General features: G+C 38.8%; 2 protein-coding genes across 2 annotated transcripts; both read right to left on the reverse strand.

Moving 5' to 3' along the window:
* Nucleotides 1–8,248: 8,248 nt before the first annotated feature.
* On the reverse strand, nucleotides 8,249–11,941 carry LOC104960688 (trypsin-3-like). The gene is made up of 5 exons (XM_010788839.1): nucleotides 11,902–11,941; nucleotides 11,592–11,742; nucleotides 10,429–10,682; nucleotides 9,639–9,775; nucleotides 8,249–8,519 (listed from the first exon to the last, which is right to left on the reverse strand). The coding sequence occupies exons 1-5, from the start codon at nucleotides 11,939–11,941 to the stop codon at nucleotides 8,370–8,372; spliced, it is 732 nt and encodes a 243-aa protein (XP_010787141.1). The 3' UTR covers nucleotides 8,249–8,369.
* Nucleotides 11,942–15,936: 3,995 nt separating this feature from the next.
* On the reverse strand, nucleotides 15,937–16,293 carry LOC104960691 (histone-lysine N-methyltransferase 2B-like; the record flags this gene model as incomplete). The annotated part of the gene is made up of 1 exon (XM_010788844.1): nucleotides 15,937–16,293. A coding segment is annotated over one exon (282 nt), but the record flags the coding sequence as incomplete, so codon positions are not given.
* Between the last annotated feature and the right edge of the window lie 325 nt (nucleotides 16,294–16,618).

The raw sequence follows: 16,618 nt of genomic DNA on the forward strand, positions 1-16,618 counted from the left end.
AGTCCATATGTTTGAATTCTGCAGTATCTTCCTGCAGCTGGGGCCCCTTTCCCTTTAAGGCCCAGAGTGTGTTGACCCTGCCAGTGAGTTCATACCATAAGCAGACCCATATAGCTTCTCCTCCAGAGCCTCTGATCACGACCCTGCTGAGCTGCCGCCTCAGTTATGTAAGATTACATAACACCAGGTCTGTTTGAGTAATATCTCATAACCTGGGGGTCCCACTGTACTGACATTACCAGCAAATCTCCTCAGGAGTGGAATCAAAAGGTGCTAGGCAGGTTTGGCAAGATAAAAGTCAGATTTAAAAACAAATAGGATCAAGTTGACAGCTCTAAGGGGATTTATCTATCTTGTGTCTTTAGCTAAAAAATCGCATACGTTTATTCCTCCACATTTTTTACATCAAAGACTTCTCCTTTCATTTTTGGAGAGCTACAGTGGAGGTCATGAAAAGGTCGAGCCTGGGAAGCCGCTAAACAGAAGTGATTGGCTTATCACAGAATGCAGTGATGCTGTCCGCACATAAATGTCATATCATTGTGTGTTAATCAACTCCTTGCATAGGAATTAATTTACCGCACATTTAGACTCTGAATATTATTACAGAACTAGGCCAGTGACTGTTATCTAACGGCCTCGGATTTCAAATCAGCCATTTTTTTCCCCACATATGCAGTGTATAGTATGAAAATGTCTGCACTTTTTTTTTTACCACCACCTCCTCGCAAAACTTCAATAACCTCACATCATTCAAAAACAGATGACATATAAAGATTGAAAACCAAACAAAAGGACAAACAGAAGCACAAATGTTCAAAGGTGTCTCTGTAATTATCCCTTAGCAACACACACTCACACACCAATAAAAAAACGTTGGCGGAGCAACACACACACTCCCCTCGAAACGATACCAGTTGATCATCTTGGATTCAGATAACAGCTATAGCAAGTATAAGAGAAAATGCGGGCAGAGATAACAGGAGTCAATCTAAATAAAAAACACAACAGACAGATATAAAAACACACAGGAGTAAAAAAGGAAAAGGAAAGAGATGGCAGGAGATATCTGAGGGTGACACCGAGGGAGAAATAGGTATACTGGATCGAGGTTAAAGCAGATGGACTGCAAATGGACGATAGCAGACTTTCAAATGCCTCCGTCTAGTCTTCAGGTCCTTCGTACTTTCAGTAGAATAACGCATTCATGTTATCTGCTACTGTCGACATGTAGTAATATGTCCCAAAGCCTTCAGCCTCACCTGTAACTTCCCCACCAAACTAAAGTAATCTCACCCAAATACGCAGGTTATAAAATTGAAAAAACTTGTCGAAACGGACTCAAGTTTTTTACTTAGATTATGCTTTGTAATAAATATACCCATATATTTTTTTATGATACCGAACCACATCTCGGACCGTGGGTTTTGTCTTCACAGGCGGACCAAACGATAGATTGAGAGATACCCGGATGAACGGATGGATGATGGGATAGAAAAAGGGGGAGAAGCATGGGAGGGAGCAATTGGGAGAGGAGAAGAAGAAATCCCCCAATACTTACAGTAATTCCCTGTTTTGCTACATTCCATAACTTCACCTTTGGTTTTGTTGCGTTTTATAACAAACACCACCGCAATCATTTCACTACTATGAAACATGAAACGTGATTGTGCGAATCCGCGCATGCGTATTCAGGAGTGACTGTCCACCACCGCCAGCTAAGTTAACTCTAAATCACACCCCAACATATTAACACACACGCAGACACACATGACTAATACAGATAGGTACACACATGAAATGCACACACCCTGCCTCCTTCATGAGCTACCCTCCCATGCATGGGCCCCCTAAAACTGGGTGCACTCAGTGATCCCTTTCCAAAGCCCTCATCTAAATGTGAGCAGAGGTAATCCTTCAAGGCGAGGCTAAGAGAACAGCGATAACCCACGATATAGAGCAGCTGAAGGAGGAAGGAGAGAAAGAGGGAGAGAGGTGAAGCGCGAGATGGGATAGATGAACAGGATGGGGGGGATTAGCAACCTAGGGAACACATTTCTAAAACAAGAATTAAAAAAACTGGTAAAAATGTTGGTGAGGGAGAGGAAAATGCTTTTAAATAGAAATGGAAAGCAAGAGAAAATGAATGTACAGTATGGAAAAGGACGTGTATGTACAGTATACTCACAGATGAATGAGAGGGTGACCGGAGAAGTGATGAAAAATCATGTCAAAAAACGAAAATCAAAGGCGACCACGGACCGCGGGGCTTAAGTTTGGCGAGAAGTCCAGTTCCTTCTCATTCTGGAGTTTTGTTTTTTCTCCTTTTTCCCGCGATTTTGCCAATTCCTATCCAGCCGTCCCTCCTTCCTAAGTCTATCCCCTACTGGTCCCCCTTCCCTTCTCTCCCCCCTCCTATTTTTCTTGCATGTGCCGGTACTCTTTCTCCTACCTCTCTCTCTCTCGTTCTCTGTCTTTCTCGCTTTCTCCCGCAGACCATGCTCTCCATTTTCCCCTAATTCTTTGCCTGTCCCCTTCATCTGTCCATTCATCGGACACTCTTTTTCTTTTCTTCCACCCTCTGCTCTCGCTTCAGAATACGGATACTGTTTTTAAAAAAGAGATCTAAACAGAAGTCGGGTTCTGACACTAAAATACTGTAGAAGAATAGAAAAAAACTGTTAACAGGAAAGGACAAGCGGTTTCTAGCATTTACTGTAAAGCAGGGACAATCCACGGCCTGTGTATTACAGGGGCGCCACGCATTTTGGGTGATGGTGCCTCTGTATATGAGGGCATAACCAAAATCAAATAGAAAGTAAAAGGAATAAAACGGAGCTAGTTGCTGTCGGTCTCCGGCGCGTGAGGGGAAGGAGTGGGAAGGACTCCGGGGTGAGTGTGTGAAGAGGTGGGAGGAGAGAAAGAAAAAAAAAGAGCCAGCGAGAAGACAGAGAGAGAGAGAGAGACTAGGGGTTCATGGAGAGATATATCCAAGAGGGAGGGATGGAGGAGGAGTGTGTCGGTGGGGAGAGGAAAGAGGAGGGGGCAGAAATAGGAATACATTTTTCTGCTTGTCTTTCTTATGCTCACGGTATTCGAATTCTGTACTCTTGCATTTTTTCCCCCTCTCTTTTACAGCTTATACCTTTTCTTTCTGTGGGAAGAAAGCAGACAGGAAGGAAGAAGAGAAAGAACTACTGTGTGCTTTGTCTCTCGCCCCTATCGTTCCTTTTCCTGGTTTCCTTTCTGAAGTGACTCTCCTCTATACAGCCTATTTTCTGCACGTGCACTTGAACTCTAAATCCTGTTTGCTTTCCCCTCCCCTCTCTCTCTCTCTCTCTCTAACTGCGCATCTGTTTGTCTCTGCCTCTCTCGCTCTCTCTCCTAGGCAGAGGCTTGAAATAGTGCTAGCAGGCAGGAGAGAGCGAGCAGGAGGGAAAAGGAGAGGGCGAGGGGGACAAAAAAGGGGAGAGAGATGTTGAGAGGGGGGAGGGGAAGAAGCTTAGACCGGCTGACATAGAGAGCACAGGGCTGCTCTCTGTGTGTGTGTGTGTGTGTGTGTGTGTGTGTGTGTGTGTGTGTGTGTGTGTGTGTGTGTGTGTGTGCGTGTGTTTGCACGTGTGTATGTCGACATGTCTGCACATTTGTAAACTCACATTCATCTACCTTGGCTTTAGATGCACTGTTTCACACGCTGCTGGTAATCCGCATATCATGTTAGCCTACATACCAGAAAGGAAATAAATTACTTTTTGGGGTCAGAGAAATAAATAATTGAATGAGAAGAACTTTAGTTTATAGAGTCAAACTACACTCATAAACAAAAAACGACAAAAAAAATTGAAATTATTTGGAGACATACAATTGAATTAGTGCTGCAAGCAATGATTGGATGTTCATTAATTAATCCTACTTTTATTTTCTTGATGAATCATTCAGTCCAAAAATTTCACAAATAATGAAAGAGTCTTATCTTCAGCTACCAGAGACAAAAAGTGATGCCTTCAGTTGGCTTATGTTTTTGAATTGACAATTAAAACCCTAAAGGGATTCAATTTACAATCAAATAAGATGCGGAAAAGGAGAAAACCCTCACATTTAGGAAGCTATTACAAGCTAATGTTTGGTATTTTCACCAAAGATTACAAAAAGTAAACAATGAATCGATTGTTTTTTTGTTTGGCAAGTTATTACTCAATCTTTGGCGCAAGCCTGCAATTGTGACATGCACACGTCAGACTTGGCTCAGATCACATTTTATTTTTTTACTTTTGAATTCATAGAAAATGTTAACATTATAATTCTGATAGACAATTAATATTGTCAGGTTTGCATTCGCTGGTCACAAACATTTTTAAACGTTCTATATTTTCTACTCTATGTGGCAACAAGTCAGAATAAATAACAATACCAGTTGGGATGAAGGTTGGCATATATGCCATTGTGTTAAAATGTTATACAGTAAAAAGCTGAGTAAAACTTACATACATGTGACCTTGAGAGGCTTTTGAAATAAGTGATCTTTAGAAATAAAGTAATTTTGCAGTTATGTTTTGCCACAGGTTTCCTGCAGATGTTGAGGGTGGCATTTATGATGCTTTGGGATGATTTAATAAATGTTACCAATATTTTATCAGGTGAGACCAAATAAGAAAAAGGCGGGTCATGGCAGGTCAAGAGAGATACTGAACATTTATGTCAATTGGTTATGAAGCTTCATCTATTTGCTGTCTTTAGACATTACTACATTCGGGCCAGGTATATGTATTTTATTGATAAAACCCTCATAGTAGTCACTGCATAATGCACCTTGGAACACAACAAAAAGATGGCATGACAAACATGCAAGTATATTTTATTTTATGAAAAGTGTTATCAAAGGTCATAATTTCAAATATATTATGATAGACATGAATTCGTTATTTGTTTAAATCCATAAGCACTCTAAGCAAGTCAAATCAAAGATGCAGTTAGACTGTATAATGTAGGCAGCTAAGGCTCCTGGTTGGTTGAAAACAAAAGAAGCCAAAGTAAAATGTTTCTTACCATCCACTGGTGCTGTTTTCTCATGAAGTTGCCTTCTCGTAAACTGACTGCAGCACACTTCTTGAAAAGTCTTCCGAGGGTCTGTTTTAACATAGAAATGGGCCAGAGATTATGTGAAATGGGTGACACAGCAACACTACCCTCTGCTGGGAAACAATGGGAATAGTTCATACGCAGCATCACCATCACGGTGAATAAGCTCATTAAACATTGTTTAAACCTCCATTTGACACAAACTCGAGGCAGGCTATGCAAATTAAATATACAATTCATATTACCGTCAGTGGTGGAGTTATTTTGGTTTAAAGGCTGGGTTAGGAGGAGAAATTTGGAGCTGCTATGGAGGTCATTTCAGGCTATCATCCATTTAAATCGGGCAATCTCCCTCCCTCCCGCCTAGGGAATCCATCCTCCAGCTGCATTAGCTGCCATGGCTTAAAGTGAGACAAACCTACATCCAAAACCCGACCACATGGCTTTGGGCTTTGGAGCGTATGTGAAAAGGAAGATATATTTTATTAATTCATAAATTGAGAGGGGTATGTGTCAGTAACTGATAGAGCATATTATGTCATGAGTGCTATAAGTAACTTTGGCTAACGTAAGCTAACCGCTCACTATTTTAGCTATATAAGCTAGCAGCTAGCTAGCAAAAGTTCCAGCCTTTCCAACGGCTGCGACGGGCGTAGCGTAGTTCTAAAAAGGCATTATGATACAAGTCTAAATTAAATTTGAGCTCACCAGTCCGTCTTTAATGTGTCAAAGTGAAAGATGTCAACCAGCAGCAGGAGTTTGTGAAAGTTCTGTAAGCTCACCTCAGAAATTATGAAATGGCTGATATCCACCTGTCCAATTACACAGGTTGTATGCAAATTGAACAAAAAGGGCCCAACACACAAGTGTACTTTTTTCAATATTTCGTATCTGGACCAAAGAAAAAAGTTTCCTGCAAATAGTTGTGTACTTGAATACATGTTTCCTTTCTTAAGGCCCTCCTCACTGATCTAGCCTACTACAGCACAATGTTTGCAGATATTATTGGAGCATTGTTACTATGATTGTTACGCTTGGCTGCTCCTGAAGTTATGTTTCGGATTTGCCAAAAAATAATTGTAGGCACTTTTGGTTGACGTTTTTGTAAGCCAAATATTATAGTTTAGTGGTGATTTTTTATTTATGGATAAGATAATACCGTATTGATCCTAACCAGAGGTTTTACATGAACAGATGCATAGTTTATACATTATAAGTATCTTAAAATTAAGAATTAATTAATGATGTTGTTTACAGACACAAATATTAACTATTAAGTGTATTCAACTAAATAAAGTCAGTCAAGGAATTTTAAATTGAAAGATATTAAAAAGATGCACTTGATAAATTGGAATTGGATAATGTATAAAGTGTATTGGGTCTGCAGAGGGCAGTGTGAAAGGAATAAAAAAGCAAATGTGGTTTGAAAATATTGTATGTGGGCTACAATGTATGCGAGAAATCACAGTAACAGCCTGGGAGTCAGCAGGGATGCTGCGGCAGAAACCTGGCACTGCAGTTTCCTTTAGAGCCTGCTAAATGTCACAGACTCCCAGAAGAGGACCTGGCTACAGACAGCATGGCACACGTCAATCATCACTGGCATACAGGATATATAGATAATGTGACAGGAGGAGAAAGACAGCACCAAGTCTGCCGCAAATTTAACAAAAGGAAATGCATTGTCTCTGATTTATTTACGGTTGTAAGTGTAGTAATATTTAGAACTAGTGAAATACAATGTTGACATTTTAAGCAAGGAAACCATATCTTAAATTGTTTTCGCTATTTCTCTGTATCAAGCTTATTAAATGCATCTGAAAATCAGATGGAAGCGGTGGTGCAAGAAGTACTTAGATTGTTAACTTGAGTTAAAGTAGTATTAAACAGTAAAAAAATATACTCTATACAAGGACCTTCCTATAGAGAAAACTGCATGCAGCCTTTGCCCTATTATTATCTTTTGGTCCTGCCCCTCAGATAGCATGAGTCCGCCCCTGCACACAGTAATAACTTAAAATTCCATATGTGTTGAATAAATTCCATTTTCATTTGCCTCATGTTGTTTGAGAAAACGGTCCAGTCAGCTGGTTCATCACATAAAATCATAATGGATTTTTCAGGTTTGGCCAACTGAAGGTCCCAGAATGGGTTGACACTGAAGCCTGCCAGACACAAGGAGCTGGCTCCCTGCGATGACAAGCGGTTTTACACCAGAGCAGGTTGGTCACACTGCCAGTGTTTCCCCTTGCATCGATTCATCTGCTGCCACAGCTGAAACGATTATTCATTCATTCTTTCGCTGAATATGAATGATGGAAATTGGTATATTCCAGCTTCTCTAATGTCAAGGATTTGCCTCTCAGATTGCTCAGAAATAATAAGCAACTGGATGACAGAATGTGTATTTTCCTTCATTTTAGAGACTTAACAGTTAAACAAAAACATTATTTCTTTATTAATCAACAATGGGAATATTGATTAGTTCAGCCTTACCTAGTACATGCATGTCCATACTGTATAAGTATATACCACCTGGGATTTATACTTATGGTGTCAAATGATGCCTTCATTGGGGCTTTTTAAACTGTACAATTATAATCAGAGGATCTTTTTTGTGTGCAAATGTATTATAATTACGATTAGGCCAAATCTATGCCATATTGCTGGTACTTATGTCCTTAGGTTTGATTTATACCGTCTTGCCATCCCTAATTATATTTATGACCCATGCGCATGCTTTCCGGTTTGATATGGCTGCATGGCTCTCCCCTCTGCTGTCAGTATCCGTTCCTCTGTTTAGATTTCAGAAAGAAACAGCAACGTTTATAAAGAACTATCAAAGAAACTCATGCAAAGGCAAATAAAATGCAGTTATGCCTTACTTCTTATTTACACAAGTTACTTGTCTCACATATCACTCCATTGCCCAGAGTGCAGGAAGCATTTTGTAGACATGCATGTGTCTATAGTACAATTAGTACAAATCAACTATTATACTTGGCTGTTTTGCCAAAATTAAAAATGAATCTCAAGACAGTACGAGCCTTGTGAGAGAACAGAATAAGTTAAAAAACAAAGCATGTTTAGTTGACCATAACTTTGAGACTCAATGTATTAAACAAAACAGATTTGGGCAATGCTAATGAAATATTTTTTATTTGTCCGATTATTTTGAATATTATGCCTTAACATGTGATTCATAAGATGTATATGAAAAAAATACAAATATAACAACAGTATGGTGTTACAAAGTCAGCTTGCATGTGGATGTATGGGCGACTGTGTGTTTAGTTGTTGGACATGGTGCTGCTGATCCAGCTGTTGTAGCGGCACACTCGGGCGTAGACGCTGGGATGTCCCTGCATGGCGCAGTCATAACCCCAGGACACGACCCCCTGCAGCTGACCGTTACACACCAGAGGACCACCAGAGTCTCCCTGCAACACAAGCAGAAGAAGACACAGGTTTACATGTTATTGTAATAGTACAAACACGGTACATGGCAGGCATTGCATTCAAACTGTCTTTCTGAAGGTTTCAAAAGAAGATCACATGGAATGACATGTAATACCCATTTGTATAATTTAGCCTATGAATGAAAATATGTTGACAGATGTTTGCTCTATAATGCAAAACTGCTGCAGGTGGTTGAGAGTTGTGGATTGAGAGACTATTTTTCACAGAAATACATCTCTTTATTATTTTATATGCTGCTTAATACGTATATCATATACTGTATGTTCATCATCATCCAATTGTACAAGTACCCACAGCATCTGTAATCTTTAAGCTTCTTTCCAGTCACATTGATCATATACATATAAAAACCTAGGGGTGAACTATATATATCGGGTTCAGGGCAAAAGGATTATCAATTTATATTATTATTTATTGTTCCGCTAATTTAATTGTAGCCTGTCAATGATCATCCGTTCATATACCAAGTTGTTTTTAATTAAAACGCCCCAAATCTACACACTCTAATTTACTAAAATGTATAATAATTTGCAGAGTCAGAACTGTTTTTCTTTTGTTACCAATAGATACTAATAGGTTGGTTGGATTCAGTAAGGTCAAAGCTGTGGAATTATCATCTTTCTTTGCTCACTGCATCATGGCCTTTTTTACCTTAGAGGCGCTAATAACTTTTACAGGTTATCAACTTATTTTCAAATAAGACATTTTATTTTAAATGATCGGATATTTAATCAGTGTATGCCATGAGAAGCATGTAATTATTGGTCTCTGCTGAAAAAATGAAGGATGTCCAGTGATTTAAAATGTCTCTTGCAATACTGTTGCATCATCTTCCTGCAGTCATCAATACAGACACAGCAGTGGCAGTGGTGTGAATTAAAAACGGGTACACTGAAAACGTATCTGTTTTATAATTAAAGGATTTTAGAGTGGATTCATGCAGCATTTGCATTGAAGGAGTATATCATCTAAATTCACTTTGAAATAAGTGCTATAGTGTGTCTGTGTACTGCTGGAAAAAATGCACACTCCTGCACATCCTGACCCCTGTGTGTTCACTGTGGTTCAGTCCGACTCACTTGGCAGCTGCTGGCACCTCCGCTCATGAAACCGGAGCAAAGCATGTTGTCGGTGAGGAGGTGGGGGTAGGCGTTCTTGCAGATCCTGTCATCGATGATGGGCTGCCTCAGACACTGCAGCCTGTCAGGGAAGTCGTCTGTGGAGCAGGAAGGAAAGTCTCAGTTACTGTATCTGCCAATATTCAAATATTATGAGTGAAGTAAGATGACTTCATTTTTCAATGGAAAGTTAAATGACTCCCATTTTGCAAATGAATCCTTAAATGTACAGCTCTAACCAGTGCAGCATTATGAGTTTCTTTGGTTTTACTATTTATAGGTATGTGTTTGAGTGAAATGACATTTGTTTTTATTCTATAAACTACTGACAACATTTCCCTGTGTTGGCATTCAACAGACACTGGAATGGAATGGCTGCCATACATGTAGAGATTGAGATTTAAGAACAATTTTGAGTAGTCTCTTAATTTTTTTCCTGAGTTGTATTTGATTACTTCGGGATAAGGTTCTAACCATTTTTTTAACTGTGCGATAAAGCTCAACAAAATGTTTTAATTGCTGTCAAATTTGTATTTAACCGGAATTAAGATGGGAACAGAGCAAAAAAACTGCTATATTTTTTAATTAACGTTTTTTACTGAAAATAATACTTCCGGATGTAACTCCTTGAATCACCAATAAAAAACATTTGAACTACATATGTTTTCTTAGTGACTGATTATAATTACATGTGTTTTGTTATGTGATTGTGTAACTCTGTAAATAATCCTGGGCATGAGTCATCCCTTACTTCCGTTGACGGAGAGGTTGCCCCAGCCGGACACCATGCAGTTCTCGTCGGCCTGGGGGCAGCGCTTGGGCAGGGCCACGGTCTGGACGTTGCTGTTGAGGGTGGCGGGGCGGCTCAGTTTGATCAGCATGATGTCGTTGTCCAGGTTGTAGCTGTTGTACTGTGGGTGCTTGATCATCTTGACTCCATCGATCCACTGCTCCGTGCCCTCGTTCGCAGCGATGTTGTGCTCGCCAAGGCGGACCTGGATACGACTGGTGGAATTAGGAAAGTTACGTTTAGAAATATTTCAAATTAATTACAATCATAATGTATTTGGCGTCAGATACATCAGTGGATCTCATTTAAAGGGTGGATTATCAATGATAAACGTATACAAAACTTCTAGCAGCAGGCAGTAAGTCTGTCAAAAGGAAGTGGCTTAATTCAGAGCCACACTATTGATAAATGGATATAAATAATATATGAAATATATATTTTGGAAAGGTTGAAGTCTTCCTTCAAATTCCCAAGATTCTTTTCCACGGGTTTGCACTAAGTGGACTGAGTAGACTAAACCTTCGAGGTCAGACTCATTCGGCCTGATGGAAGAATTTAATGTGATTTAAAATATTTTATCGCATCTAACAGCTTTCTCTTTTGCTTATTGTAATTTCTAAGCTACAATTATAAATAATGAAAGATGATGTTATAAAATAAAATTATTGGAGAGCCAAACATAAATTGGTTATCAAATATACTGAAACATGTTGGTTTTACATGTGAATCTACTTGCAGTAATATTTATGTTTTGTAAAATTATGAATGTTAAACGAATGCTTTTCCAATACATAAAAATATTTACTGTATATCTAATTTCAGATTTATTAAGTTTTTGACTGACTGTGATTACAAAGCATTAACTCTAGTTGGTGTAATCATAGTAGAGTAGTAAAACATATAATTATATTTAAAAAATACAGAAATGTACAAAAGAACCAACTCACAACATCTTTCGCTTTCTCCTTTTCTTATGCAGCGGGACGTTATGATTCATGATTACCTTATTTAAGATTTTCAAAAAATAACCAGGGATTGAGGTTACAAGAAAAAATCTGCCTGGTGAGGAAAAGTATTATTCCAGACTCGGGTTTCAGGGGAAAAACGTGATTTCCTGTACTTACGACTTGTAGCAGTGAGCAGCAGACACCACCCACTGGCTGGAGATGAGGGATCCTCCGCAGAAGTGGTATCCAGCGTTCAGAGACACCTGGTAGGGAACCGAGTTTCTGGGACACTCGTACCCGCCGACAACCTTCTCCTCCTCAGCAGCAACTGAAAACGCACATTAGGTCACTTTATTTCCAAGAATACAAAAATAAACAAAACCATTCATATGTTAAAAGTATTGTTTTAAACTATAAGGTCTCGTAGTGCAGAAATATTCATTTATCAAAAACCAGAGAAATAAAAAGTGATCGGCAAGTCTCTTACACGCTGCTCCAAGCAGAGCCAGGAATATCAGGGCCTTCATGGTAACTTATCTTTTGAATGTCAGAGAAAGTTCAGCCTGTAACTCTTTATATACGCCTCCTGCTCTTTACGTTCGCACATTTCTCAAGGTCGGGAAGGTAAAATGCAAAACTGTTCTGGGAAAGAGCCATATGGCTGCAGGCAACAAAAAGACCTTGAACGACATCAGAACTAATAGATTAAACTCTGTTTAAAAAGCAAACTTGTTATGTGTTCAGCAATTAGGTATTTTTATGTTTTATGTGCATTTTCTTGAGTAGATCAGAACTCGTGAATATGTTTTTGTATGTGTGCTCAAGGAGACCTGGCTAAGGTAGGCAGCAGTGTGAATACAACTGAAAACACACACAAAACATTTAAAAGGAGGGAAAAATCAAGCATAGGGAACTCAACATTAAGAGACATTTAAAATAGTCCATTTTTTACCAGGTACAGAGTTATATATTTGTTAGTAAAGTAAAACATCTATTAACCATCACAGATATTTAAGTTGTACATATATCATGATCATGTAGATCACATGTGTCAAACTCAAGGCCCGGGGGCCAAATCCGGCCCGTAGTGGATTTAATTTCGGCCCGCAGGATAATTTGTAATTACTAATAGATCTGGCCGGCCGGTATATTGCACGCACACCTTCACTCCATCCTGAGGGTTTCCTCAGCTCAGAGCCTGACCCCAAACATTGATGAACTTGCACCCAAGATGAGATGCCAAGTATCTGGCCTGAACTAGCATCACAGAGCAGCACACTGAGTTTACATGGATGTTTCCTTCTGCACTTTGTTGCACTTTGTTTCTCTCACGAAAACAGGGCATGTTTGGTTTTTCTTTGAGGGAAATAGTTTTGTTGAAGCTGTTGTTGGCCTGTGAAAAAATGTAATCATAAGAAATAACTCTGGAAAAGCTCCAGATAGAGCCATAAGAAATTAATGCAACTGATTATTTAATGTTTATGTTTTTTTATAGGCAATAATTTAAGCTTTGTTAGTTCCAAGTTTAATATGTGCAATAAGTTCATTTCAATAAGTTCTGCAATAAACATTGAACCAGTCCGGCCCTCGACTAGTACCCATTTTTTTTATTTTGGCCCACTTTGTATTTGTGTTTGACACCCCTGATGTAGATAATAAATATGAAACCTTTTCACAGACGCCAGCACTTTGAGAATCAATGCAGGAGAGGAGTCCAGTTTTAGATGCTGATGTGCACTGAACTGATGTCACATTTCTTATCTGTCAATAATATGTGAGACAGCAGTTGAGCAGGTGCTTCTTACTCAGCAGTTCGCTGCAGGAATATTCAATAGGTTTATCAGTGATCTACTCAAACCTGATAAGACTTTCTTTCCAAAACTACAGCAACGCTGGAAAAAAGGAACAACGTAAAGGAAATACTTGTGCATACAGATAGGTGACAAATTAAGTGAAATCGTCAATAAATTAAGGGGAACTATTATGCTAATGTTTTTTTATAGTTTACATGCTTTAATGTTCAAAAAGGTATTTTGGCTGCAGCCACTCTTTTCACCCTGTCTGAAACCAAAACCCAGATAACTGGCATGAACTTTGGGATTTTAGCCTTTGCAAACACTTTACATCAGGGGTGTCCAGACTGAGGAGCCACATACAGAAAGATATGCGAAGGGCTGGGCCCCTCCCAGAGGTGAGGTATATCGCCTCATAAGTTAAGTTATAAGTTGGACAAATCAATCCAATGTAGGTAAACTTGAAAATGCTGTAAGAAAAAAAACAGCCTACATCACAACTCTCCATAGGGTTTCATTTATCTTGTTAGCAGCTCATTCCTTAAAACAGAAGCTTCAGATCGCTTATAAGAGGAAACATGAAGGGTATATTTCAAGGTTGCTATGTAAATGTGTTATTTGGCTTTACATATTTTCAACTTTAATTGACTGAATGTATTTGAAAATTGGGCTTTTTAACACATACTGAACAATAACAATACTGTGTAATATATTTGAACATATATATTTAAGAAGTACAATATAAGACAAGCAGAAGTTTATTATACTCAAGTCATTATACTTTTTGAATTTGCTGAGGGCCTATTCAAAATGGCCCCCGGGCCGTAGTTTGGACACCCCTACTTTACATGCAAGAAAACCTATCCAACACACCACAGGAAAGAGAAAACCTCAAAAAGCACAACAGGGCCCCTTTAAATAACACTCATGTAATGAAACAGGACAATAGAGGATTCTAAATAGTTTGTTAAAGATTAATATAATTCTGCTATGAATCCTCCGTCACCAGATATAAAACAAACTGAAGACATTGAGATGTTTCAAACAGTCAGCAGACTTTAGAGGCTTTTATATTTGCCATTGAGCACAAACCTGCTGCAGGTTAACACCCTTACACTTTTTTATTGTTTTTTAAATGTTCTTTAGTTTGTCACTGATCTGTAGATTTCTTGGTTCCACTATCAGGAAAAAAGACAAACAAAAAAAATACCATACATGTAAAAAATATTAAAGACTCATTTCAAATGTATATGGGTATTTATACAGCACATGTTCACTTAATCATCTCCATTAAAAAAATATGTTTACTGATTTGAAATCATATGAAAATCCAAGGCACATTTTAACATTTCCAATTTTTATTGAGCATAAATTAAAAAAGAAATGGAAGGTAAAAAAATATTTAACAGGTTTAGAAATTCTTTATACAATTTTTTACAGGCAAGGATCCATAATAAGCCAATTGAGTAACAATACAGTAAATAAAAGAAAACATATTTCCACAGCATTCCGCCTTTTAACTAAAATGTCTCAAATCTCTAGATCCAGGAGCTAAACTCAGCTGCACAAAGGGGTAGGTCGCAGGCAGAATAGCAAGAATTATTATTGATGTTATTTGTTTCATCAAGAAGTAATGATTAGAAACTGAACAATAAGGAATCTTTATTTTACCAAATGAGTCATCAGATTCATTAAATCTTGCTTCATAATATATTTGAGGTAGTACAACTGTGAGAGACAAGAGGATGTGAAATGTAACTTAAACTTTGATTAACTCAGCAATAGCTTCGGTTTATAAATTCAACTTCAATTTACAAATAGAAAGTTAAAAGCTCAAACACATTTATTTCAATCAGCTTGTTGAATATACATTTATTGTTCAAATATACAAAAATACAAAAAGGTGTATAAGGGACTCAGCGGAGCAAAATCATTATATTCAGTTTGAACCCTGGCTGCACCAGGGAACTCTCCCTTATAGACCTCAAATACACAAACATTACAAATTAACAGATAAAGAACAGACAGTAATTGCGGGATAAAAGCATTTAGATCACAGCATTTCTGCCGTCACAAATAAAAACAGGACATTTCAACTGAGGGGGGGGAGGGAAGGGTTTGAGTAACTATATTAAAACTACCTTTTGGGTTAAATGTCCCCAGCACCTTGTGGTCTCCAGACTGAAGTTAAAACGCAGCTGCACTAAAGTTGCCTGGAGATGAATGTGTTTGAACGTCCCTCCTGCTGCGACACCAGTGCTGCTGGAGAGGGTCGTGTCAAAGTAAGGTGCTGAATAAATTCTTCTCATCCTCCTCTGTAACCTTGTATTTACAAATATACCAGCATAACAGTAATAGCTGCAATCGGGCTATCTTAGCTTGCACTGTTTGTAGCTGGTAATAATTGCCTTCTAGCAGAGGCTCCTGGCAAATTCAATGTAAAAAAGTAAGAATGTGTGTATGAGATGGTGAAACGGTACAAAAAAAAAAAACCCAAAAAAGGTGCATTGTCCTTAATTTAACTGCACTTTCTCAAAGACCTACACTCCAGCATTTACCTAAATAGTACTCCTCAGAAACATATGGCTCTAATCTGGTTCACAGCAGTTCAGGGGACAGCAATGTCCTCCATCAGTCTATAAATTGTGTTTCCAACAAAGCAAAGCAGATCTGTGTATCAGAGAATTCCCTCTCATGGCTACGTCAAAACAGTCACCTTCATCAGTTCATCAGAGTCAGCCTCCTGAGTTCAAGTGCATTTGTCAAGATGGCTATTTGTGCGTTGTGTGTGAGTGTGTGTTGTACTAGTTCAGGAAGCGACGGCAGCGCCTCGTCGAGCAGTTGCAGTGCAGCTTGCTCTTCTCGTCCTCGATGGGGAACTTGTAGTCGTAGGTGAGTTCTTCGCCCCGGTGGATCTTCCTCAGGGCGAAGATGACGATGTGCTTGCGTCCGTCGACGTTGATGACGCGAGAGTAGCAGTTGGGCTCGCAGGAGTGGTTGATGAAGCGAGCCGCGTTGCCTTGCATCGTCGCGTCAACCACGTCGAAGTCGTCGATGCGGAACATGTAACAGCCGATTCCCTGAGGGAGGGAGGGAGGGAGATGAAACCATCACATTTCACATTTTCAGTACATGGAACTTCTTCAAGAATAAAAAAAGGTACTGTTGAGCCCAAAATCTAAAATACATATATTTACTCTTAACTTTAGAGCAATCCATCAATCTAGATCAGGGTTACTCAAATACAAATCTTAAAGGTCCAAAACTTTTTTTTTCAATAAGACAAAGGTCCGTTTATTACGGTCATTCAAACTTCTAAACAATTGCAACAAGATTCTTAACACGAGGTTGCAAAAACAAAAATAATCTGTATGCAGCAGTTTTCATTGTTGTTGTGTCTGTGCGTAATCC

This window comes from Notothenia coriiceps, unplaced genomic scaffold, assembly GCF_000735185.1.
Source record: "Notothenia coriiceps isolate Sejong01 unplaced genomic scaffold, NC01 NC01_scaffold00032168, whole genome shotgun sequence".
Classification (NCBI taxonomy): Eukaryota; Metazoa; Chordata; class Actinopteri; order Perciformes; family Nototheniidae; genus Notothenia; species Notothenia coriiceps.